At 39.4% G+C, this 27,735-nt stretch overlaps 1 protein-coding gene across 3 annotated transcripts in view; it reads right to left on the bottom strand.

The window, feature by feature from the left end:
- The window catches only part of LOC108901333 (inactive dipeptidyl peptidase 10), a 231,937-nt gene that overhangs the window by 167,318 nt on the left and 36,884 nt on the right, over positions 1 to 27,735 (bottom strand). Inside the window, exon 1 of one of the 3 annotated variants that reach the window (XM_018702801.2) lies at positions 14,155 to 14,437. The exons of the other annotated variants lie outside the window; for them this stretch is intronic. Within the exon in view, the coding sequence (XP_018558317.1) occupies positions 14,155 to 14,214 (60 nt within the window). The 5' untranslated portion in view covers positions 14,215 to 14,437. Of the gene's footprint in view, positions 1 to 14,154; positions 14,438 to 27,735 lie in introns of those variants that run through there. 3 annotated transcript variants of the gene reach the window in all.

Genomic DNA, 27,735 nt, shown 5'->3' with positions numbered 1-27,735 from the left:
AAGAATAAAATAACTCAGTACCAATGTGCAGTACCAATGTGCTGAGTGCCTAAAAAGACCTTGTCCTTGGTGCTGAAAGATTTCTGTCTGAAAGCCCCCTCAATCAGGTGCAGTTTTAGCAACTGTTGTGGCCTAATCCTCACCGTTCATCTTATATTCGACCTTTCAGCCAACAGATCAAATCTGTTGTTTTCATGCCGAGAGAGGAGAGGATGACTTCAGTTTCAGCCGCAGGTTCTTAATCAACAGCTTCTGCATGCTGTCCTGCCTGCGGGAAGAGTTTCCTTCAACCATCACAAACCATTAACATAAATGACAATTAATAAAAACATAACTGTATCGCTGATTGAATCTGAAATATTTTCTGAAATCTTTCAAAGGGGCAGATTTTCCTGTAATCATACTGACAGAAGCTTGAGGCAACACTGTGACAGTCATCTTACATCTTTCATCATCTTCCACTGATCTTCCTACTGTATATTAAACATGCAAGAACAAAAATATTTAGCCATGTCATGCCAAAATTAATGTTTTCCGCATCTCAGTTGAAGTGGTTGTCTACAGAAGTTATTGCAAATATGGGTTGTCACCAATTGGCTCAGTTTTCATACTGGTGCGAAGCCAGTGGTAGTGCAAAAATAGTGCAATTTTCATCCGGTGATGTTTTTCTTTTCCACCTACACTTGTTTAATAGTAATTTCTTACCTCCCAACGAACTCGCCTGTGCCAGTTTGGATGGGGTAGCGCAGCTAAAGGCTAAACAATTTTAGTGCAATGTTGGTGCTTCCATTAGCATGAAATTCCACTTCATTTCTTAAGGCTAGAACATGCTTCTCCAGGTTTCCAGTGAGCAAATGTGCGTAGGTGTTGTTCGAAGATTCACACCGTTGTGTTTGTTTCTTGTTTTTTTTTTTTTTTTTTTCATTTCAAACCCAACCTCTGACAGGAGCTGGATTAACCAATCAGCTTGCTTGTCGTACAGGTCCGCATGACACCTTGTTGAAATCTCGAAGGCATGCATATTAGCTCACAGTGACCCCTTGTTGAGTATAGGTTAGGAAAGATAACATGCATCCGTGCAAAAGTATAATTCCACCTTCAGCACATTCAAGTTCAAAACTCATTTTCATGGCTTTATGTTGAGGTTTTGCTGTTCTGTAGTTGTTGCCTTTTTGGAACAATACAGTACTTTATGTCTATTGCTCACACAGGAATGTCAGTGCTTCCAGTAACAGAAATGCAGTTAAATCAAAGATACTGTCTGCCATGCAGCAAGACACCAGACTTTGTGATGCCTAACAAATGTGACTAGTTTTTTGTCTTCTATTGCTTTTTAAAGAGATAAGCAGATCCCATTGTCGTTGTTGAAGCTCGTCCCAGCTTCACCTGCTGCTCTTACATTCTTCCCTACAAAAGTTTAGAGTAGAGGTCTTAACGGGGCCACCCAAACCTGTGAAATTGGTGCTGATTGGGTTTGAAGCATTTTGGTTGCGCATTTTTCGATTCTGCATGAATCCAGGTCCCAGCTTTCAAGAAACAGACTGGTCTGGTTCAGTTTCATGTAGTGGATTCCCAGGTTGTTTTGGGTTTGAGCATGAATGTTTGGACCTGTGATGACCTCTAATTCAGAGTATTCAGGATTTAAACATTACAAAAGTGAACCAAACCACATGTACATGGGTTTGTGCTTGCATTTGCTCTTGCAGTCTTATGCAGTCTCAATGGTGTTCCTCCAGTCATCTTTGCAGTAGTTCTCAGGCAATTAATGATCTATCATTTATCATCACCCCCATGGTCATAGATGTGATAGATGTATCAGTGTACAACAATGTGTCCTTATGGGATAACTTGACATTTAAAGTGTCTCGGTATTATCTTTTTTTAATCAGTTTATATTGAGTTTTATCTAGATAGGTAGATAGGTAGATTTTCTATCCTTGTCTATCCTATCCTTGAGGAAGGAACAAAGGCAAACTAAAATTAAAATGTCAAAGCATGCCTTTTAGGCCCACGCTAACTTTCTGAATTAAACCTTTATAAATGTCTTTTACTGCCAGGAGACAGTCATTTGAAAGCCGAGGTGGCCTGGTGGCCCCTCACTGGCCATTTTACCCGCAGTAACATTCAGATGTCAGCACATGCTAATGCCTGTTTCTCTCCTCCGGTTCAACTTATTCTGCCCTGCCTCCTCTCATAAAGTCCTTGCTAACTTTATTCTGGCCAATAGCTAATAGTGACTGAAGAATGGAAATTGTCTGTCCTTTGTAAAGATATGCCTAAATGCGTCTTCACAGCTCATAAATGTCCCTGCATGAATATGAAGTGTGTGTGTGTATATAAAGCACTACAGAAGAAATACAAGGGAAGGGATTCAGTGTTTGGTGTACAGTTAACTGTTTCATCTGTGTTTCAAGGTAAAAGATTAACCAGCTACTGTGAACATGATGTGACATTCACATAATGCTGCCACTTAAGTTGCGTATTTAAGAATTTTACATACTGCTGGAAAATTACTACATATTCAAATAGACCTGGAGAATACTTATAAAAGGATAAAGGGCCATGGAGTATGACACATTTACTGCTATAGTAAGGTAGTCATGTACTTTTGGGTCTTGCAAACAGCCAACAGGGATAATAATAATAAATATATATAATGAAAATACAATAATAACACTAGTAATGTAAAAAAAAAAAAGGGGGGGGGGGGGGGTTAAAGATCTTGAAAGCCAAGGTCTTGAATTTTTACATTTCAAAACCGCAGCCACTTAACAGACGTGAACCACAGGTTATAGTCATTAAAATAGACACAGAAAAATCATCCCTTTCATTATTAGGAGATAGATAAACTGCTCAGCTCCTCCAGTTTAGCTGAAGAGTTTTCTATGTTCGCTTTTTGTATTCATAACACTAACGTTTTTAAACTTACAGACTTGAGTCCTGTGGCAGGAAACTGCTGGACAGACTGCTGCCAGGCTGTGGAACAGATGGTTCCCTGCCTGACTGTTGTGGTCTGGCTACAACCTGGTCACTAGAGCTTGTAACACATATATAGGAAGGCAGGAGAGAGTTGGTAAAAACTGCTGCCAGTCCCAAATGGTCGTGCTCTCTAAAACAAACTGGAGAAGTTTTGTATTTGTTAAAGATTTTCTGAGCTTTTTAAAGCAACTATACAACTACGTCAAAACTAAAAGCAGCATTAGTGTTTATTTAGAGTTGTGTTTTTATCCACACGTGCGTTAATTGACTACTGATACTCGCTGCTGGGTGCTGTTTTTCACCAAGATTGTCTGTGTATGCGATAAACCTGACATCCTACTTTATACAAGAAGAGGTCACAGTAGCTGCATTTCACTCCAAACACTCTTGCTTGTTAGTCTGCTGATGCTGATTAGAATAAAAACATTCAAATTTTCTTCTCACTCATCAGGGGGTGCTCACCGCTTTTGCAAAGGAAGCAGAGACCAGCCTTGCATACTAATGCCCCCACAATAATACAGGTTATTCCCATGCTCCTCCTGTCATATAGTTTCCTCAAAACACAGAAACAAAGAATGGTTCTTTAACGCTCTACTCAAGACCACCCTCTAGAGAACAAGCTGACATTTGGCAGTATATTAGAATTATCCTGGAATAATAGTGTTTCTGTGTGTGATCAATGTATTAATACTGACCACTCTAACAGAGAGTAGAGGAAAAATACCAAAAATGTACATATTTTCTTATGTGTCTCACTTAAAAATTCAGAAAGCCAATGGTAGACAGTTAACAGGAAATGTTTTTGAATTGACAAATCAAGACTGGGGTTGCAATAGTCTTAATTAGAAACATAAGTTTTTTGGTGGCAATGTTACCGTAGCTGTAGTGTGCTGCTGCTGACACCAGCTCTCATACAGACTTGCCCACGGCAGTTCTCCATAAATGCCAGAGAATGCTGAAGGCTCACCAGATTTCTTCAGGTATCTGAGTCAGACAGTAGACTCAGTGCCTGTTTACCCGTTGGCCTGTTTATATTAGTCCTGATTCCTGCTGCATGCAGACTTTGGAGTTCGGTTAAGTTACACAACTTTTAGTGTCAATATTTTTCATACATTTTAATTAAAATTCTACACTTAATTTCTCCACTGTGCCTCACTGAAAATAAATAAATAAAAGCCCAGATACGAGCACTGCCGTCTTTGTGGAGTCTGCGCAGTAGTGATTGGCTGGTGGAGCCGTGGTGTCAAGGTCCCACTCATAAACCCACAGGACAAATCGACAGTCAATTTGGGACGTAACACATGCTTTTTATAACATCAGATAACAAATTAAAACCAAACGGATCAGTAAAATGAACACTTTACATTGTGATTAGGACTGACAGCCTGATTTGATCTTACTGGCATGACTTTCTGCCTCAATGCTAACAAGGGGAGACTGCTTTAAAAAAAAATAAATGAATGAACCATCTTTTTGCATTTTCACTCATAACTCCTGAGCTGTGTGCCACAGAGATAGTTTTCTCTTTTTCTTCGATGTACCTGAATCCTTGGTTCAACACATATCTGTCTTTATACACAAAACTCATTTCCACCTACTCAGATTTTATGCCGTTCTCGCTTTTTTTTTCTACCACTCCTCCTACACCCTATGCCAATTTTGGGACGTAGTATATGTGAATAAAACCCTCTATAGGGTTATGATTTTTGTTATGCCATACTAATTTGCTATAACCGTTGGCCTTTAGGTTTGGCCTTGTTAACATAATTCTTGAACACAGTACAGTACAGTACAGTTGTAACCACATTTAGATAACGTGCACGTATAAATGCATATACAAAATTGGTAAATAGCTGCTACAAGAGCAATGTGTCTGTGAATGTGACCACATGCACATTTCATCTTTGTACAGAAACCAGATAACCGTAACAAGAGAGTTTGTTTTAAGTAGATGACTTCTGAAAAATGGCATCAAGTCAAACTCGTGTTTCTAAGCATTTCTCGTGCAATCAGGACATGATGACGGGATATGACCGACACATATGGTACTGCCATATGGAAACACCACAGAACACCATGAAAGCATACAACGACAAAAACAAACAATACCTGTGGGATATAAACACTTGTGTACAATACAAAACCTTGTGGATAGGCTTTTTATGACTAGAAATAGGATGAAATAAGAAATAAGATGTGTAAATTTAATCACTGAGCTGTTGCATGACATCCATTTTTTTTTTACATAATCATAAACTGAAAAGAGATTTTTATCATTTATACAGCCATATATAGCATATAGCATTACCAGGCCTCTGCTACTTATTCTATCACCAATACTCCTCTAGAATTTTAGTCATTTTGCACCTCAGGATTCAGAGCGCCCTGTGAACATTTCATGATCTATTCCCACCCATTAATTTCACTGCACAGCAGGTTCTGCAGCCCATTTTGGCCTGACGCAATCTCACTGACGTGACTTTCACAAACTCTAACATACAGACAACTTTTTACTAAATCTTTGGAAAAGTAATGATTAAGTGTATTATATTTTTTAAAACAACAGTATAACTTCATGTATTAATGAACTTGCTAAATGGCATCTTCTACACCACTACACACTTGATATAAAATAAAAACTCAGCATGTTAATGAACTCATAAATCTTTCTGTGTGTTTCCAAAGGAGAAACGTTTAGTTTTAGGTAGAAAATGTGACCCCCCAAAATAGCCTCTGGGCAGACCTGTATCACTAACATCTTATATACACTTTGCTTTTTATAATCTCAGTGAATGTCTGAGTGGGTAATTGCTTTTTTCTCAGTAACACCAAAATCTATTATGTTCTCAGGAGCAACTGCTTTAGATTTTTAAGTGGGAAGTCATTAAGCAGCAGTAAGGACTCTATAGGACCCATGAGCGCAAGTATATGCATAGCATGACAAATGACAGGTAATATCATGTTACATTTTCTTTCTTTGCAGAGACAAATAAGCCCCCTCAAGAGAAAGCACTCTTATGCAAATGAGTGGCAGATATGTCTCAACCGCAAAACAAATTAGCGACACATCTATCACATATTCCTTAGTGAGACTTGAGAATGAGAGATGAACTCAGAGGGGAGGGATATATTGAGATCAGCTGGCATAGCTCTATAATTTATAGACTCACCGAATCAAGAGCCAACGCAATCATTCTTATGAGACTGATTCCAGCAATCCATCACACCCAGAGCGAGCCAGTCCCGAGCAGTTTTTAAAGACTGTTTATGTGATAGATCTTCGGAACAGGGGGGAACGCCTCGCAGGTTCAATAACCTGCTGGCTGCAGTTGTCGAGCATCCAGGGTGCCGAGTTACGGAGATGAGAGCTATCGGTGGTGTGTGCTTGGCAGAGAGATTGCCAACAATGCTCGTCTTCCTGCCAATGATAGGAAAAAGAAAACCTCAGAGGGAAAGCGTAACTGATGCTGTGCACATACAATGTGAAATATAAATGAAAGTGAAATGTTTTGATTTCAATATTTTGTTTATCCAGACAAGTGCTTCTATTTGTCTTCTCTCTGCTGTCTTCATCTTTTAACACAGAAACACACTGTGCAACACACAGCGTACTAACAGCGATCTAGCCACCATCATTTGAACTACATGACATATTTGATTGGGATTTGGCATTTCAGATTGAAGGTACATCCTTTTAAAGATGGACAAGTTTCATATTAAACTGTTCAAATCGACCTCACTGAAACTTCAGAAGTAGACATCACAGCAGAAATTTAAATCCAAGACTTTGTTTTTTCTTCGGGACTCGGGACAGAGTTTGATCACAAGCTTAGTCGCCATCCACAATGTCCTCATTACTTATCTTTAAAATCTGGCTGGCTTTCGCTCCAGCTGCGACATAAGAACTTGTCAAAGCGTTTTATCTGAAATAAGGCGCTCTTTGAGCAGGATCAAAGACTGTTCAAAATCCCAATATATCTACAGTGACAAAAATGCTCTATTTTGAGAAGAGGTAGGTTTTTCTGGGCTACGTAACAGACAACCCAGTGCATTTTTGCTCCATTGGGCCAATGTAATACAGTCATTTGATATCATTTGGTGAGGAGGCTTTCCATTGATGAGAAAATGCCCACTTTTTGAGAGACATCTTAACACTGAGTAAACTCAATTTCAGTCAATAAATATTGGTAAACCAGGATGAAATTAGCTCTCAGCCAAGAAGAAATACAGAACTAATAACATATTGGGATGTTCACTGATGAGGTGTGTTAATCAGAGAAATCCCCTGAGGCCAGATGTATAAACAAGGCAAGCTCAACTTTTTCTTCTCTTTATGTGGGTTAAAGGCCTCTTTAATTCCCTGATTTTATATACTTTTCAAAGTCTGACTCCACAGTGATGTGTAATGACAGCTGTGATGGCATTGCTGGAGAACCTTGCTGATGCCACGAGACAATCAACAAAATTGTTTCTTCTTTGTGATTTTCATTGAGATGTCTCAATTATTAATATGCAAATTCTAACTGATTAAGGGGCTGCATACGCCCTTTTACAGCTACTTTTCGAGAGTGGAAACAGGGCTCATGCATGTGCCTCTGCTTTCACAGGCTGAATCCAAATTCCTTGGAGTCCTCGCAGACTCGCTGGCCGTGACCGTATTTACTTCCTCAAAATGTAGAATCACACACAGCAGCATATAGAGCATGGGCACTACTTTTTTTTTTTTTTTTCCATTTTCCTTCATTGGTATTTTTGAGGGCACTGTGCAGTACATTTTTATATTCAAATAGCAAGGAAACAAGGGACACTTTCCAGTTAATGGGGAGTGATTCATCCAAGGCTGTCCAAGTCATTAGCTGATACTCGCATAACACCTGAATCTATAGCCAAACACTTATCAGTGTAGTTGTGGGTAGTTGTGGCACTAGATATTAAGAATGCATGGACTAAAAAAGACAGTGTATCTGGTTCTGCTGGATCGATTTCAATCATTTTATTTTAACTGCCCATTGTGAGTCTGACAGTATTACAGTGCAATGCTAAATCAGTTGAGTCCAATTTCAAGCACACTTTCTGCAGAAAGACAACAACCAATCTACCAGTGTAAGTTATAGTCCACAATCCAACTGCACCACATTGATTTTTGAACCACAAAGGATCTGAGGATTCTCAGTTGAGGGCATAATATTGAAAGTGTTAATGTTTAGTAATGTAAAGGAAAAGCTTTACAATTTAATCTCTATCTCTTGTTGTACTACTGTATGTAAAACAGCAGGACCTGCACATGTCTCGCAAAAATTACTAATGTAAACATCATTAAAAAAAAAAATGCAGGTCATGCAGGATGAGTTACTTAGAGGGAGATGCCACAGTGTGGATTATTTTCCCACCATGGCAACACCAATTACACCGGACATTCTGCAAGAGACGTGTCGGCTCAAGGTGTGTGTGCATAGATTAGAAGCGTTACCTCCAGATGCTGCCACTTTCATCAGAGAACGTTTGCACATCACCTCATTAATAGGTTCTATTTTGGCATTGGGTTTAAAGACTCCGCTACTCTTTGATAATACTCTGCTCTGCTGCTGCACGAAGCAGTTTATAGTTGAAGCATCCGACCTGTTTACAAATTGGAGTTTTTTATTTGATGAACGTGGGCACTAGTGCTGATATGTCGAAAATGAACCAAATGGGTTTTATGTTATAAGAAAATGACGGTGGGAAACTTGTGTAGTCGGTGTGTACGTGAACACTATCGAACACTGGTAACTACCACAGCAACCCTAGCTGCTCACGATTTTGTTTTATACACTAATTTACCCAATACACGAGGAAGCGGAACAGAAAATATAATGGTGCCTGATACAGGACAGGCCATATCTTAAAGAGTACGGTCTAGACCTGCTCTATATTAAAAGTGCCTCAAGATGACTTCTGCTGTGATTTGGCGCTCTATAAATAAAACTGAATTGAATTGAATTGAATGTTTGGCTAAGTAGTAATTGATCGAGTCTGTAATTTCCTTGTGTCTATGGGAGCTTGTCAGGTATGGTAATAAACTGTGTAAGGTTCTAAGGCTGCCCCTGAAATGTCAACTATTTGATACAGTAGTCAGGAGTACCCTGATATGACTCACAGAATGTCAGTGGACGAGTCGTTACTCTTTTTTTTTAGCTGCCTCAGTATTCACACACACAGCACTGCAGGAGCAACAGAGTGACAGGCTGTAAACTTTACAACCAAATCTTGTCTTAAAATGACCAAACAACAAAACTAACTTTAGAGTTAGATACTTCATGAAAACGAAGGGCAGTACAACGATGCAGGCAGTGTGACTCGCTCTGATTCTCTCCGCTCAAGTGTCAGGTGAGTTGTTCCCGCCTGCTGACAGCTACATGCCCGCCGCGAGAAACCACACATCTAAAGTGGAAACTAGTGGTGACAGTGTCTGTCTGCAGTGTTTTCGCTATATACATTTTGTAGCGGCGGCCCGCCGTGGGAATATTACTGCCGCTGCTGAAATATTATAAAGTTGCAGAATATCTGGTTGAGCCGAGAAGGAGAGAAAGAAAGAATTGAAAAAGAGAAAATGGTAGAATTAACTAGCTAATCTTATTTCAGCACAAAACACAGCAGGGTTTTCTTCTGGATTCATTTTGCTGTTTTTATTTGTCCTAATACAATGTCTGGCCTCACACTTGCTCTTGTCGGTTTTATTTGAGTTTCTGCTGCTCTGAATGACGTGGTGTAATGCCACATTGTCATTAGCTGAGGAAGATAGGCGCGTTTGTTTTGATGCAGCGGGTGTCTCTGATGAAAATGCAGCAGAATCGTTGTCATTTAGCAATGAGATCGCATTGAGCTCTGAATCGAGATCGCGATTTTAATACAATTAATCGTGCAGCTTTAGTTCATGCCATTGCATATTTTTTGACCCTCATGACCCAGCACCATCACTGACTTAACGCAATGATTGTGAACATGTCAAGGATACAAACTGTGCATGGGATCAGTCTGCAAGTTTGGACCAACTGCAATTAATAAAACAGAGCCATGCATGTGCGTACTGTATATTTCTGTCTGCATGCACAGAGGTTTTAATTGTGAGCCTACACAGATTTTGATGCCTCCAGTCCCTGGTGCAGTAACTGTACTCAGGAAGGCGTTTTTTTTCTAGGGCAGAGATTTTATCAAGCAGAACTTCTGGTTTTATGAAAGACACGGTTGTGCCCACTGTTTTAAGACTTCATGTCACTTTAATTTTTAGTTCCAGGCTTTTTGTCACTCAAGAACCTTAAAAGTGATGTGACTATAAATGGCTTGAAGGTAGTGGGTGTCGGATACAGCCATACACTCAGACTCAGATGTACTTTATCTTGTCATCATGAAACAGGATCCTAAAATTGGTATTTCAAAAAAAGAGGCTCGGTCCTTTGCACTTACATAAATCACTGACTGTCACTCTTAACAAACTTCCTGTCGAGATCCCTGCTGTGTAAAGTCAGTGTAAATTCACAATGTTACAGAACAGCTCGGGAAATGTAGCACATTGTCTTACACAACCTTGTGCTCCCGTCACTGATGTGCACACTAGGAGAGGAGCACTGACACAGCTCCCTGCTTCTCTGACAATCCCAGTTTATAGCCGCAATCTGCATGTGGGTGGACCTGACACTTCCAAGGACCGCTGATGACACGAGCCTCGGGCTGCATCCAGCCTTGTTAAACTCAGCAAGACCCCGGCAGTTAAGACCCACGAAAAATCTGCCTCGTCCTAATTGGATTTCTTATCTTGGCTAGTGGCGTAAGGACACAGCTATGATATGAAGAGGGGGCATTTAAGAGGATAACAGAGAGCCGTTAAGACCTCAGTGCCAGACGACGGGGGTCAGACATGGAGAGATTAGCAGGGGGTTTTTTGTGTGCAACACAGAGGAGTTTTGGAGTTCTTAATCCTGACCATGATCCCTACTTGTTTCACTGATTTCTGAGGCAGGTTTGCTGTGAGGCATCATGTCCAGCTACAGTAGCTCCCTCTGAGTGTCAGATACTCCAAACCACTGCTCACCAGGGTTATAATTTGGGGTGTTTTTATACAGTACTGATTGTGAATGCAGCAAGCATGCCAGCTCCCGTTCGTTTCCCTCAAAGAAAAAAAAAGGAAGGCGGAGAAAGACAACAGTGATGCACACAGAGGTTCAGAAAAATGTCTTTTTTGTAAGAAGGCACTCCTGCAAACCATCAGGGCATCAGCACACGGCAAACCCTCTGCGCAACAGAATATGAGGTTGAATATTCTCAAGGAATGTAGTTCAAGCTTTGTGCATTGCCACTGTAACAGAAAGCAAAGATCCTAGAACAATTTTGGCTCAGCAAGCCTGTTGCTGTAGAATATTGTCTTTTATGGTTTTATATTTGCTTAGACACTGTATCCATGTGTCAGTATCTGTCAGTATGTCAAGCTGTAGTCAAGTGAAGCGGGACAAAAAACAATACAAGCTCTGTCAATCCTCTAATTATTCTATGTCACCTGGGCAAACCGTATGTTCTTCTCTGCCATTTTGAAACTAATGGCATTTTAGACACATGCATGTGACATGGACTAAACACAACCTTTGTGTGTATCACAACAAATGTTAGTCCACTGAATACCTGTCATTTCTGACCCGTCTGTTTTCTTTTCCTTGGCCGCTAAAACCAATCGGCAGCTTTTTCTAATTACCTCCATTGATCTTCATTACTTTAAAGCGGTCACAAACTCCCAAACGACCACCCTAGCCACCGTGACAGTTTGTAGATACTTCAAATCAAACAGATGGGATGGGTTCCTCAATCCTGACTGACTATGAAACTCACTTCAGTCTCATGCAGATAGGAAAGTTTAACCAGATCAAATAAAGGTTCATTTGGACACCTGGCTATAATCCCTCACAGTGACATGGCTGTAGTTTTGATCAGACTGCAGGTAGAATCAGATTTCTTTAGGTTTCTTTAGGACAGACCGTCCACACCGTTATTTGCAAGTGATCAGATTGAATTTACGTGTCTGGACATCACCGACCCACCTGCATGGGTAATATTAATTAATAGTAGCATAGGCATCAGTAACTGCATAGCTACTGTCACTCTAGATTTGGCATTGCATGTTTCATCGCAAATGGCTCGAAAGACAGTGAAATCCTGTTTTAGCGGCGAGAGCATCCAGACTGAGACCTGTCTGTAGAGATCCGATTGGAATCGCATTTCAGACCACCTCTAAATGTGGTGTGAAGTGTGATTCCAATCAGATCTGGGAAAATCACAATTAATCTGTTTTGTTTTTTTTTGTTTTTTTTCAATCTGGATACAGTTTGAATATGGCCAAGAATGTATTTGGGCTAGCAAACTGAACAACACCTTTCAGTTAACAATAGAATTCAGTCTACTGTCAACAGACAATGACATTAAAACATGCTTGGTGACTGTGCATACACTTGCATATATTTTCTTTGATGTCTGTAGAGACTCTCACTCATCCAAGTCATGGTTATCCAAAAAGGGCTGAACTGAGGGCAACTGGACTTGATTGTAGATACTTGAAGACGTTTCATTTCTCATCCAAGAGACTTCATCACTTCATTTCAGTTTAGAACTGAAGGAGCCTGCACTCTTGTGGCCTGTAAGGTGCAAAACGTTCAATACTCGAAATAGTCAATATACACCCTAATGGAAAAATATCACTTAAACATCCTGGCACTAATCCAAAACATACAATTTGAGAACCACAACCTAATTTTAAACACACCTCAGTTCCTTTTATGACCATACTATTTTGAAGCTTTATAAAATGGTTGGATGGTCGGTGAAATTCAGCTCCTGCCGCCCTCTATGCATTGAGCTACATCAGCACCACACAGACAGATGACAGATGAAGAGCTGGCTTCAGCACAAGGGTCACAGAGATGAACCCAGCATCAGGAGCACACATGGCAATGTAAGCAGCAAGTGATGGCTGTTGATGATGTGTCACAGCTCAGCAGCTGAAAACCCACAAGGAAGGCAGGGTATTTTCTGATTCTAACTAAAGCAAAATGCTGAAATACCACGAGAAAAAAAGCATCACGGATCCTATAAAGCAATTTCATATGTTCACTCGTTTTTCTACCCAAGTTGAACTCCACTAATTCTCACATTGAGCCCCTGTATTCCAAAATTGCACGCCTGTGGGATAGTCGGAGGGGGGGGGGGGGGGCAGGATCGATAAAATTTGCCCTAAGCTAAATTTCTCTGGTGGGACATCGAGGTTGAAAAGTGATGCAGGACCCGCGGCAAAATCGATACCGCTGTTGAGTCACACACATACATACACATAGACAAACGCGCACGCGCACGCACACACACACACACCCCAACACAAATTTCACACTCCTTCATCCCAGGTTTAGGTGCACAAGACGAAGACAATGCGGATGCTTCCGTGCAGAGATGTCCCTCGATCGTGACAGAGAGACAAAACGACGGTGTTAATTATACTACCTGTCCTCTCACTATTTCACATGATCTTAAAAAACAAATCAAAAAAAGAGCACACGCTTCCTGCAGCCTCCTTGCAACCACTTTAATGCGATCCGTTAATTCTAACAACAGGTTGGAAATCAAGGTGATCTCCATTGACTATGCACGGCAAAGTTAAGCAACTGATGCACCATCAGATACCTTTATTGGTGTTTGATGGTGCAGTGTTTCATGTATTTTTTCCTCCCCAATAGTAACCGTGTGGAAGTAGCTGACAGAGACAAGTCAGCGCTTTGTTTGAGGGGAGACTCTATGATTCCTTGTCAGCCCTTACAGACAATATAATAATAAGGAGCACGACGTGATATGAATGAAATCTCGCCACTGCGCCAGTGTGCGGCTCCTCATCCAACACATTTTACACTGGACGTCAAGAACTGGAGCTCGTTCGTTTAAATCCGACCAGAGGAAACAGATGATTTGCTTACTGTCGTGTCAACCTTTATCTGTTTCTGTTAAGAGCGGGAACGCTGATATGCATGCCCTCAAACCATCTCCAAAGTGCTGTGCGTCAATGCGCATAACCGTTCACCAAACCCCGCACCGAAGTTTTGAGCTGTTGCAGAGTATGCGGAGAATAAGTTCATCACAGCGAGAAACAATCGTTCGTTTAAGCCTTACCTTGATGGCCTTCGTGGACTGGCATTTAACTTGATGCGATACAGTGGCGGTTTGGTTCATCTTGGGATGCCGACACAAACAGTCCTCCAATCCAAGTGACACGAAACAGCAGAGGAAAGAAACAAGGCGAGTTCCCCTCTGTAACTCTGCAGCGTTTAGATGCTCACTGTTTTTCGGGCTTTGTTGTCGTTTGTGGATGGAGCGCGCAACCGCATCTGACAGCTACTGTATGTGCCTCGCGCAGTGCAGCGCAGCGCGGTATGTAGGTATGTGCGCAAATGACCGGTGATGATTGGTAACCAGGGGCGAGCTTAGAATTTTCTGAATGGGGTGGCCAGAGGAGGGGAAAAACTCGGGAGGTGCGACATGGTCATCAAACAAAAACAATAACCACCAAGAGCAGTGACAGTTATATACAGTCACTTTTATTTGTTTGTTTTTTTAATCTATTTTCTACAGCCTTCACTTTGCTTCTCATACAGCAGAAACAATATAAAGCCGGGCAAGTAAAAAAAAAAAAAACACATACTGTACTGAAATACTAGTGCATACATACATCAGTATCAATCAGCCACAACATTAAAACCACTGACAGGTGAATAACATTGATCATCTCTTTACAGTACAATGTTCTGCTGGGAAACCTTGGGTCCTGACATTCATCTGGATGTTACTTTGACACATACAACCAACCTAAACATTGTTGTAGACCAAGCACCTAAGCACCCACCCCCAACCCCTCCCACCCACACTCCCCAATGTCAGGGGCCTCCCCCACCAGAACAGCACTCCCAGCACACCACAAACACTGCTCAGAAATGTCTCTGGGAACATGACAAAGAGGTCAAGGTGGTGACTTGGCCTCCCCAGATTCCAAACTGATCCAGTATCTGTGGGATGGGTCGGAAATGGTCAGATCCCATGGAGGCCCCCTCCCCACAATCCACAGGACCCAAAGAACCCACCGGCAATATCCCAGTGCCAGGCACCTCCCCTCCGGACACCCTCAGAGGTCCTGTGTCCATGCCCCAGTGGGTCAGAGCTGTTTTGGTGCCACTAGGGGGACAGACACAATATTAGGTAGGCCTCACAGATGCTGGATCAGATTGGGATCTGAGGAGTTTGGAGGCCAGGTCAACACCTTGGGCTCTTTCCCATATTCCTCGAGACATGATGTGCCAAAGTAACATCCAGATGGATGTCAGGACCCAGGGTTTCCCAGCAGAACATGTATTGTACTGAAATTATCAATGTTATTCACCTCACCTCATGTTTCAATATGATATCTAATTGGCAGTATTGTGCACAAAAAAAAATTGTTAAATGGAATCTCGAAACCTTTGGAAACACACAGATAGAGAAGGAAGAAGAAAATCCTGTAATGTTGATGCAGGGCTGGATTAACCTGCATTGAAGGCCCAGGGCAAAAATGGATGCCCCTGATGTTCCCACTCTCTGTTGTGTATCTAGAATTTGGCCCTTAAAGCAGCAGATATCAATATTTTCATATTAATAATGGATCAAAAGGTTATGTATAACACGAAAGGTGTTGCTCATAGAGGCAAATTTGCAAAGAATTACTCCATGACTGTACAGTTTCCCTCAGATCTTTGAATACATATCATTCATATTAAATGTTCTGACAAAGTTTCATTTCCAGCAGCAGCAGGTAGTTGTTTTCGATGTTTGGTGCTACCTGCTCAGCACCAAACAGCAGACATACAATGTTAGCGACCAGCTAACAGGGGACGTGATAAATACAGCGGGGCAGTTAGCAGCCAAAGAGCCAGATATTTCATTCAGGAGTTGGCAGAGACCAAAACAGATCATTTGTCAAGTCACCAGAAACAGGACTCTTGATAAATGCTGATGCTGCTCCATGTCTGCTGGATGTGTGAATAGGTATGTTGCAGCATGTTTTTCCACTGCCTGTAAGCGGCAAAAAATTAATTCTGCTTTAAGATTAAGGTAAGTCAGTTTTATTCATATGGTGCAAAATCATAACTCACAAATATCCCTCAGATGGATTTAATTTACCATTAAGCACAGTGCACACAGTGATACATGTTTAAGTTTGCTGTGCATCAACTTGTTAGTGGTTTGATTAAACACAAATGTAAGGGTATTAAAATCTGAGCTGACATTAAGAACCCTCAACTGCACACAGCCTTCAAATTATGTAAAAATTGAAGAGCTGCCTTAAATGTTAACTCTGGTATTTATGAACTTGGGTCTTATTTTCCCATGTTTTTGGGAGAGAATGATTGATGGGAACAAAATCTCTAGAATCAGTGCAGCAGATTCCTAGAGAGAGACTATATCATTTTTGTTTAACCAGAAACATCATTATATATCCCCTACCAGATTGACAAAAACAATAATTTTACCGAACGGAACATGGGAGTTGCTGGTCTACTGCTGCCTCGATTACTTAGTTTATTCTCGTTATTGTGTGACTTTCCAGTGGTAGAAGACATATTCAGATCTTTACTGAAGTGCAGTGCATAACAGCAAACACATTCTTAAACGGATTAATAAAAACTACACAGTAAATATGGGGCCATCAGACAGCAAACATTATAGAGAAATCAGTCATAAGCAATGTTGACTCAAGGTCATAGTTCACAAGAATTATACAGCACACAATGGGGGATTGAGGATAAAAGTGATGCTTTTTACAATCATGGGGCACCCAGCTGATTTGAACCTCTACAGTCAACACCAACACTATACACAATTTTACTCTTTTTGTCAGTATTGTTAATTGTTAAAGCAATGTTTTCCATAACTCTATACTCTACTATCACTAAAAGTTATTTCAAACCTTGACTGCTGTACCAATAGTTGGAACCTCAATGTTCAGAAGTCAAACTATTTTGGTTCATGATATCACAGAACTGTAATGTTGTCTTTACATTTGTGGAAAGAGAAGTAGAATGAATGGATGTATTCTGTCTCCCTCCTAAAAGAATACCTCATTCACTACTCTTGACACTGCTGGGATAAATAATAGAATTTAACATTGAAAAATACTCTAATCACGGATGGTATGGCATGCTGGGACACAATCTTATTACCACTACTGAGGCAAACTCTCAGTTACAGGGGGAAAGGCCCTGATATGAGGTGGCTCCGCAGGCACAAGGGAGAAATATGTTTCTTCATGACACAGTGAGTAAATGTGTCTGCAGTGGCCTTCAGAAGCTGATAAATTACACACAGCCCTCCGGTGTCATGGCGTTTCAGCTTTGCTTCTTTGTCTACGAAAAAAAAAAACTGTCTTTCATTCTTTTTTGTTTTCCTCTTTTGTCTCATTTCTGTTCTCCACATGCCGCCCTGGGTCCTCCTTTGCAAATAGTTATGGCTGAACATGTTGAGATATTCAGGGACTCTCTGTATCAAAGGACTAGAGGTTAATTGAACAATTGTAACACATCTGTTTCCCATCAAGCATAGTTATCTGAGGGGTTCATTAGAGGGATGTTGTACAGAAAACCTGCCCGTTGCATCTTGACTAGCTTTTTGCCCTACAAGTGTCTGAGGCTGCATATCAATGTCTGTATATGGGGAAGAGACCCAACAACACACAAGATAATGCTATTCATTTGGATTCATTTTTGCATGCTGTCGTCTCACTCTGCTGTGTATTAATTCCAAGCATAGAGGCATATCATATTCAAGTGTATTTAAGCCTTTAAGCTTTGATATACGCGGGAGGGTTGATGATAATACTGGAAGGAGGCGACGCTGGGCTAATTAAGGTCATTCTTTCAAAGGAACTTAACATGTACAAGCAGGTGTAAATTACTGTAGATGGTTGCGCATCCATGTACAGACTTTCCAGTAATTACTTCCCATATGCAGCTGTGTATTGGCAGATGAATCAATTAATAGGCTGCGCAGTGAGCTCCGTGTAAATGCCTGAGCCTGCTTTAATGCAAGGGGGCATTTATATTGTCCCTAAAACAACAGCTTTGGGTTCACTTTCATCTGAGCGTGTTCGAGTGTGTATATGATTTGCACTTAGCTGTACACACATTGTATTTGTTCTTCTGTCTGTCTGTCTTTATATGAAAACCTTTTTGCTATTTGCTATTTATTTTTAATGTTGACATTTGAAAAACAGGAAAAGGTTAGGAAAAGTCTTACCCAGTAACAACTACATAGAGATATATACACATGCATAATTTACATTACAAAATGCGTGTTTGTATCCAACACCATGTGCAGGATGTGTGTACATGGCAACATCTCAACAATATCAACCTCTGTGTGGTTAGTGCATCAAATTAAACAGCATTTAGACACATATCACTCTTCAATAACCAATATTTCCTCTCTCAGAAAGCCATATGCAGAGCACTAGAGGTGATGTGCATGACTGAGCATGTATGCATCATGTAATAGGTTCTTTCAATGGCTACCAGGTTTTGTTCCGTCACTACAAAGCACCATTGTGTGCACCATCGCTCGATGCACAGCGAGTGGTGGATGGGGGTAATAGATTGGTAGTACCTGCAGGCGAAACTGGATTCAACCAACTAAATGAATGGCTGCCTGCTTTCTTCTCACACTGACAGAGCTGAGCATTAAAGCAATTCCCGAGAGCTTCACATTACATTAAGAAGACACATGCAAAAGCTGTGTTTAATGGACACATACAACTTTTACAAAGACTCCACGTGTTATTCAGCAAGCAATATAACTGCCTCTAACTTTTCAATTTCTTGAATCTACTCATATCTGCAAGCCATACATTTATAGCTACTGATTCCATTCAAAGTATGCTTCTTCTGAGTATACAAAAGGTGCTGCATGAACATAGTTGTGACTTAAAAAATGACCTACTTAACAGAACAAAAACTTTTATTACAATATGCATTGATATTGGATGTAGATTAGATTTATTTTACTTTTTTTCATCTCAAGTCAAGAAAAAATGTTATTCATGACTGGAAACATTTTATTCAACTTTAGTTCAGACCCTGAAGGATATTACAGCAAAATATGTCTTAGGTCTGGTACAAAAATAAAGAAAAAATAAACTGAATTTACCTGGTGATGACCTGAAAATTGACTCATCTTGGAACATGCTTTTGTCCCATTCTTTTCTGTCTCTGGCTTTAGCCTTGTTTGGGGAAAATCCAGTATGATTTTCTGTTTGCATGGCTACGAACACATGAAACCTGGAGCATCACTGTATGGATGTGAAAACATGGTAACCCTGGATGCTTAACAGTCTTCTATCGAGTGTCTTGAACTATGAGTAGATCATTACAAGAATACATGTCTGAAGTGTCACAGCATGAGCACTCCTGTGATGCAGATATAGCTCATTTGATATGCAAATAAAAATGCTAGAGTTTTCAGATTTCACAGAGTAAAATCATACATATGCATTGTAATCGTCATTAAAGTTTAACAAGCTCACATAATGAGTCAGATTAATATACCAAAATGCTGTTTGTGGTGGAAATCATTATGTGTGACCAAAACTGGGGGATCAAGCAGAAGAAGGGTTCAACTATGTGTGGTGATGAAAGATTCTATTTATGAACACAGTGGGCAATCAATGTGATTAATCATTAGCTTTAGTGGGAAATTGGACTTATCCGAATTCAAACATGCCCAAAGGATTTGATTGAACAGACTAATTGTCTTTTAGAGGAATTAATTAACTACACATTCACTGGGGACTGGATCACACACACAACACAGGGGATTTGGTTTGCTTCAGTAAGATGACACTGGTTACGAGGCCTTGGAGAAACATTCTCTTTGAAGCTGCACTCTCGCAAAGGATGGGACGGAATCAATTCTGTTCAATTTGCTTTGAAAGGGAAATAGCTTCCTCATCTCACAGGGTCCATCACAGCTCAGTAGGACACAAAGACTTGTCCCTGTTTACTCCTTGTTATGAAACCAAAAGCCAGCAATTTGCATTTTTTTAAACAGGCTTAACAATGTCTGATTACCTGGCTTTTTAGTACATGTAGAGACCAAATGAAAAGCAATCACCAAAACTCTTTCATCTAACTTCTCATTGTGATTACTGGAATTGATGATATCCCCTGACCATGTCAAGATTGTGTATTTCCTGCATACGTGTCCTAGGTATTACATCCTCAAGGTTGCATTTCACTTTTCCAGTTCTCTCAGTCCTGCAGTCTCTGTGACCTTTTCCTGTCTGTTTTGCAAGATGTCGTCATGAGGATGAGGCCTGGTGGAGGCAGTTGTCCACACCTTGATTTCATGGGTCATCGTTTTCTTGGGTTTGCTAACCTTGTCCCCAGAATGGAGTCCAAATGAGATTTTAAGTCTTCTCATCCTTCCACTGCCTACACTCTGTTAGGTTGTGTAAATGAATTGTGTGGCTAGGAAATGGATTAGCTGTCCAAATCTTCATGGCCGCTAGCAAGAATGTGTGATGCTAGTTGTCATCCTGTGGACAGAAGCGTGACAATGGTACCATTAGGTGCTGATACCAGCACGTGCTTTACACTGGATTTAAGATTTATCTGGCAGCTTCCTCTTCATACAGGGAAAACAAGACCGAGAGAGAATGTACTTTCAGTTTCAGCATCTATTTATTTGCAACGCAGAAAAGAGTTCAGATAGTGAGGAAAATATTAGGCAGCAAAATAACATGGAAGTGAGGGGGCTCATGCACCACAGGTGCACTCATTACATTGATGAGCCACAGCCAAACAGGCTACATTTAAACATTTAAGATAAAAAGAAAACAGATGAACCCAGTAATGAAATGAACAACAAGAAAAACATCATTATCAACAAGAGTACCAAAAATAATTTTGTTTTTTGTCTGCATCTCAAAACAGTGTGCATAAGGTTGCAGCACAGAGTGGTGCAGCAATGAGTCTATAATGCAGAAGTAAGTTAGCATTTAGCAGTAGTTCCTTCGTAACAAAGTCAATGGGTTGTTTGAAGGGGTTTTTGGTTAAATGCTTTAATTAAGGTCTGTGGTTAACACAGTTCAAGACATTTCATGTTTTATTCTACAACATAAAATACATCAGAAAATACCGCACTTCTGATTTTTTTAAAGCTGTTATGTGTCTTCAAAAAAGTCAGTTGCTAACAGGTGGCTAAATGGGACTACAGAGATTGTCGCCATCATAAAACCACAAATGAAAACTAATCTATATTATATTGTATATAATATTGTACCATTATCATTGTAAGCTGTATATGTTCCATACAGGAGCAGATAGCTTTAGGTATAGCAACAAAGGGCCATTGTAATTTTTTCAATCAGATAGCAACTTCAGTGTAGCTCCTCAACTACCATCCAATAATTTTTAATGGCTGATACAAGGAGCCTTTTGTGACAAACAGCCACATTAGCTCATCCAGCAGGTCATTGTGACTCAAACAAGACACTAGTCGAATACATGAGGACCTGCTCTGTTCAGTTTCAGCCTTTACTGATCCACTCTCCTAATTACAGTGATACCCCACACCACTGTCATTTCACAAAGCCATAATTTGCTGCAACAAGCTGACAGGCCAGTGCAATCACGCTTACTTTCTCTCAAAATAAGATATTTGCACTCAGTGATGAATCCATGTGGTGTAAGACCTATGAGGGTGATGGGAGGGATGAACAATCAGGTTTAGCAATTAGACCAAGAGCTAACAGGACTCTCTTGATATTAACACAATCAGAGAAACATCATGACATACAATTAATATGAGCGGATATGGAACAATAAAAAGCAGTAAAATCAGTTGGAGCCAACTGCTGCAGGTCTCGCAGTCTCTCCACAGATTACACATAATTTATCCACACATAATTTATCCTTTGTATAAAATGGAATACAATGCATCACAGAATAAAAACAAACACCTACAAGATGACAGACAGATGGAAGCTTACCAGTAAAAGCTTAATGAAAAAATGACTCAGATCACTGACATCTTTATCTCTCTGTCAGCTGATGAATTGGTGTAGAAATGTTTGAGAGGAGGCAGGAATAATTACTAGAGGATTCAAGACAACATTAAGACGGTCATGTTGCATAGATGCATGCTTCCTTCTGTTCTCTCTCCAAGTATTAGAGACTAGAGAATAAAATCCTTTAAAATATACAGCAGAAGATGAAAGCATTACACATGGGGAGAGAAAAACACATACCTGTGTTTTCTGAAGGCTTATGATTATTGTGTTTGTTTTTGCTGTTAATCCTCTTAACAGTCCCCCACTGTAGGTCTACATATTAGCATATGGCTGAAAGTATGCCTCAGGAGCTGAAATCTGGTTAAATCTGACCATTAAAACTTTATTTCCAAGTACAACTTTGGTACCTTCTCAACTTTGGCACTTCGTCAATAAGTCCTCAAACCTAAATGTTGTTTGTCCCTACTCTTTTACTCACTGAAGCGTTTTCTGAACGTCTGAACATCCCTACAATGACAGGTGATATATTCTATACAAATGTTCAAATCACTGGGCCTTAATCTTCGCATTGTCCTCTGGGTCAAAGTGACCCGGTTGCCAACAATGTGCCTTCTTGTATGTGTGTGTGTAGTAGGATTTGTTGTTACATGACATTCGTGATTCTGAATCGGTTATCTTTTGTTTTTGAATAATAATAAGAAGAAAAAGCATACGGAATATGAAGGGCAATGGGAGGGTTAAGCACACTTAGGCACATTTGAATGCTGTCATGTTTGTGCAAAATGATTGGTTATTGCATTTTTTTTCAATTCTACAGCAGTATAATATCATAGAATTTAACATTATTTATTAATTATTATATTTTAATCATTTATAATATTTTGATAATAATTTTCCTTATTATAAAGCATTATTGTGTTTAACATACCACACTAACACTTAATTCCACATCAGTTATGTTAATTTGGAACCACACCATCCAATAATCAGTGATTGATCACATTATTTATACCTCCTGAGATAGGAGATGGGCTAGGAGATGAAACCGCTGACACTGGCCTTAAGCCAAATGCCCAGCTGATGGCTGAGAGTGCTGTCTTTCCAATAATGGTTTCCCAATAACTCTGTGGCAAGCCGTTTCCCCTCTACTACTAAATATGACACCTCCTTCCTGCAGCAGTACGTCCACTTCAGAACTACTGAAAAATTTCTTATGTTTGCTTTGCCGATTTAGAATTTTCGTTTTGGCACTCTTGACTTATCTCTCAACATTTCTTGTCAACAAGTTGTGAACCTCTTTCTCACTTCTGCACAGCTGGCCAATCACAGAGTGAAGAGTCAGAAAGGTCCTCAAAAAAAAAAAAAAAATCTGCTGTTGCAAATTACACTAAATCTAATCATTTGTAGAAGACAAAGTAGTTGCTTCAGCTTGAGTTGCTGAAAATAACATTCATTCTTGTAATCAAGCATTAGCATGAGCTCTGTAATTAACATTACAGGTGCAAGCTAGCTGCCTTGCGTGGTAACTACTTGCAAAATTGTGTTTTCCACTTGATTGATTCTGTCTAGATTTCACTGACTGCTTTTGCAAGTTGGAATCTGTAGAACAATGTTAGAAAACTAATTTTTTCAGTCAGTCAGATGAAATTCAGTGATGATATGTGTATGTGTATATTTGTATGATTTAAAATACATTTAAAATTGTGATGACTCACCAGGATAACACGGTCTTCCTACTACAACAAGAACTATTTTCTCAACTAGAAATAACGCTCTCTATTCAAAATATGCATCCACCTGCGTCCAAGGTCCAGGCTCATTGAAGTCCATTTAAATAAGAAATCATATTGTTTAAAGGACTATTGTCATGATTTATGTTACACAGTATCGCACTGTAAGGACACTAACCATAAATGCATTTGTCACCATTATTAAGTGATAAAAGAGGGCTTTATATGATACGGCTGGTAGTAAACTGCCTTTAAAATTCAAACTTTAGGTGCACGTTGGGTTCAAATAATGTTCAGTCATAAGAGTGTCTGCAGCTTCACTTATCTTAAGGAACAAAAGGAGCATCTGGTGTCATCTGCAGTACTGGCTCCAGAAAAGACACTCCTGATATAAAATAATCTTAAGCTTAAAATAAATTGCTCATTTGTCCTAACAGCACTGTGTCAAAGATAACATCTGTTCCATTTTGGATAGCTCCTTTGATTGAAATAACTATTCAAAACTGCCCAGCTTTTATAATATTCCTATTGAACCATAACACTGAGGAAAATCACTGTAAGTAACTGGATGAAGTCCTGACATTTACCAAACTTGAGTCTTAAAGATTGACTCTATAGAAATATCAAATGAGAATGAGTTATTTTCACTCTATTAATTAAGCAAATGGAACACACTGTATAAAATGAGGCAGTCGATGCATTTCAGCACTGCAGTCAAAGTCAGATGTGGTTTTTTTTTTCTTTTTTTTTTCTAGTGACTGACTGCTGACTTGCTACTTTTAACACAGCCCAACATTTTACCAATTTTCAGTAAGATTAAAGATAGCCTCAGTGAGAGAATCACCAAACACTTCAAAAAAGATTATACATTTTTGATGAAGTGCCCCTTTAAAGCTTAATTTCTGCCACCCTTAGAGACATCAAGCATTTGATCAAAGGCACTGAATAATTAAATACCTCTCATGGAGATCATAAAGATTATCTAAGCTGACCGTCAAAAAATTATATTTTAAAAATTACTAAATGCACCCCGGTGTATAAAAGCTGATCCTAGGGGATACTGTCTGTTTACTTTACAACATGATGACTTCTGTTTGCAACAGTTCAAGTGAAGTGAAGTTAGTTTTATTTATATGATAACAGAAGTTATCTCAGGACACTTTTCACATAGAGCTGTAGTCTAGACTACTCTTTACATTATTATTTACAGAGATGAACAAGCACCTTCTGCAGTACCAGGTTCTGGGTGGGCAGCTATCTGCCAAAGCACTTTGCTTTATCAAATTACAGATGAGAATATACATTAGAAAGCAAAGGTTTATTTGTATTCTTGTTTTTGTTAAGTGATGACTCACTGTTGCTGAACACATGTCACAACCCATTGAGAGTAATCGTTCTTTCAATGGTTAATTATTTATGAATGTTAAAATACTATATATGTCTGTATATCTAAGTACTATACATTTTCATTATGACTTATTGTTTAAGCTACAGCATCAGAAGAATATCTGCAGCTATTCAAACTTACTGTGTTCAGTTGCTATTGAGATTACTTTATTGTAGTTGGCCAGAGGCTATACATTATTTATACTGCACAGCTCTAATACAGCAGCTTCATTACTGTTATCATCAGTAATAAATACCGGCCGTTACTGTTCCATGCTTCCTTCTGCTGGTTGTTGAGAAATAATGTTCACTCCAATGTTGACAAGGATAGCGGGTTTCAGTGCAAAGACTGAAAAGTGTAGCTTTCTGTGAAAAATAATGGACTTTTGAATAATCCATCAAGCCCTCAGTCATTAAAATGGGTCACTGGTCAGTGTTTATATGACTCATGTAAGTGATCAGATCTGCTACACCTACGATCAGTGGGTAGAAAGTAACTAAGTACAATTACTCAAGTACTGTACTTGAGTACAGTTTTAGGTATTTAACATGAGTATTTTCATTTTCTGCTTCTTTATACTTCTGCTCCACTACAGTTCGGAGGCAAATATTCTACTTCTTATTTGATAACTTTAATTACTTTGCAGATTCAGATTAAAAATACCAAATCTAATTGACAAATAAATAATTGTGTATTATTATAGTTTACAAAGAAAAGACTTTACTGATCCTTGGTAGGAGATTCACAAGCTACCCAGGGGTATATAATGTAATTAAAACTATCAACCAGCCGCAACATTAAAAGTTTATACATGAATGTATCAATAATTAAAATCTAATAATATAGTATATAAGCTTGTTAAATAGGTTAATTTGAATAATGAGTACTTTACTTTTGGTACTTTAAGTGAACTTTAGAATGTTTGACTTTTACTTGTAAGAGTTTTTATACTTTTTTTCCACATGTGTTGCTGCTTTTACTGTAACAAAAGATCTGAGTACTTCTTCCACCATTACCATACCACTACCTACCTCAGTGCTCCCACACCACCAACCAAAACACACACCCATGTACACCTTCTAAAGGAGACAGTTGCAGGACGCCTTAACCATAACTGTGACATTTCTAATTCTACAATTCAATTTGTCCAGTTCTTTCTCTCCCTACTACAATTCTCTTTCTAGCAAAGAACAGTGGACTGAGTTTATTCAGGCAGGATTTTCTTTTGTTTTGCACATTACACTGGATGCAGGGCCATTTCAAGTTAATGACCCATCATGACAACTCAGATTTGAAGCACACACAATGAATCCTGTGCAAATCAGAACAGAACTGCAGCCTAATATTGCCAGTAAATATTAGTCAATGTCAGAAAAAAAAAATCACCTCAGAAAAACTTTGAAAAATGGCCATCAGGAGACAAAATGGCATCAATTACTGCACCGAGGTTTGATTATATAACTACATTTAGATATTGTATTTAGTTGTTAGTCTGTAAAACTATAGTTAATAGCTGACATGTACTCTGTCCTTTCTCCCTCTTCATTTTCTTTGTCTTCAACATAACAATGCAAAAAGGCCAGGTTGGGTTTGTTCATTCTGAGGTACTTGTAGAAACATGGTGGTGCAACATGGCTGACTGTCAGGACTGAACTAGGACAGGAACCCAAATGCACGACTCAGACTCAAAGTACAAAAATAAAACAATCTTTATTAGAAATCCAAAAGGTAACAAAAGTATCAAATCAAAATCGTTCGCAAGGAGGCAAAACCACTAGGAAAATTACAAACAAAAAAAGCACTCACAAGGCGGCAAAAGCTGCTAAAAACAAGGCAAGACAAGGCAAATACAAGGCATCAAAAACCTGGCATGACTGGGACTTGAGGTGCAGGCTGGCTTGGCTCTCTGAACAAACAAGATGAACTCGCACAGGACAAAGGGAGAGACACAGACTCTAAATAGACACAAGGTAAGGGGAAACAGGTGGAGACAATCAGGGCGGGGCAAACAATCAGGCAGGCGGGAAACACAAGAGGGGAAGAGGTAAGTGACCTGAAACCGGAGGAGAGTAAGATTTCAAAATAAAACAGGAAGTCACAGACAACATGAAGACGGGACAACACGACAGTGACTTAACATAACTTCTTGGACATGACACTGACTCCATGAAAGAGGATCTGCTTCCTATGTAGATATAAATGGTTCATTCCAAGCTAACAAAAACACAATGATTATTTGTTTTTGATGATTATTCACTAATAAAAACATACTTATGTATATAATATTCCATTTCTGCCACTAGATCCCTGTAAATATTACACACTGTTCCTGTAACAGAACTGATATTAGGCTAAATAGTAGGCCTATTTTTTTACTGAATGTGGACATTAAGCATTTTGATAATGCTTATTTTTCATAATACACCACAGTAACCATAGCCACTGAGCAGTCTGGTGTAGTCAGTGCATTTTTATTTCATTAGTCACATTACCTGCTCCACTCGAGGTTACAAAACATCTACAGTAAAAACTATATTTGTAGTCAT

Source organism: Lates calcarifer, linkage group LG1, assembly GCF_001640805.2.
Source record: "Lates calcarifer isolate ASB-BC8 linkage group LG1, TLL_Latcal_v3, whole genome shotgun sequence".
NCBI lineage: Eukaryota > Metazoa > Chordata > Actinopteri > Centropomidae > Lates > Lates calcarifer.
This window is presented reverse-complemented; position numbering and strand designations above follow the sequence as displayed.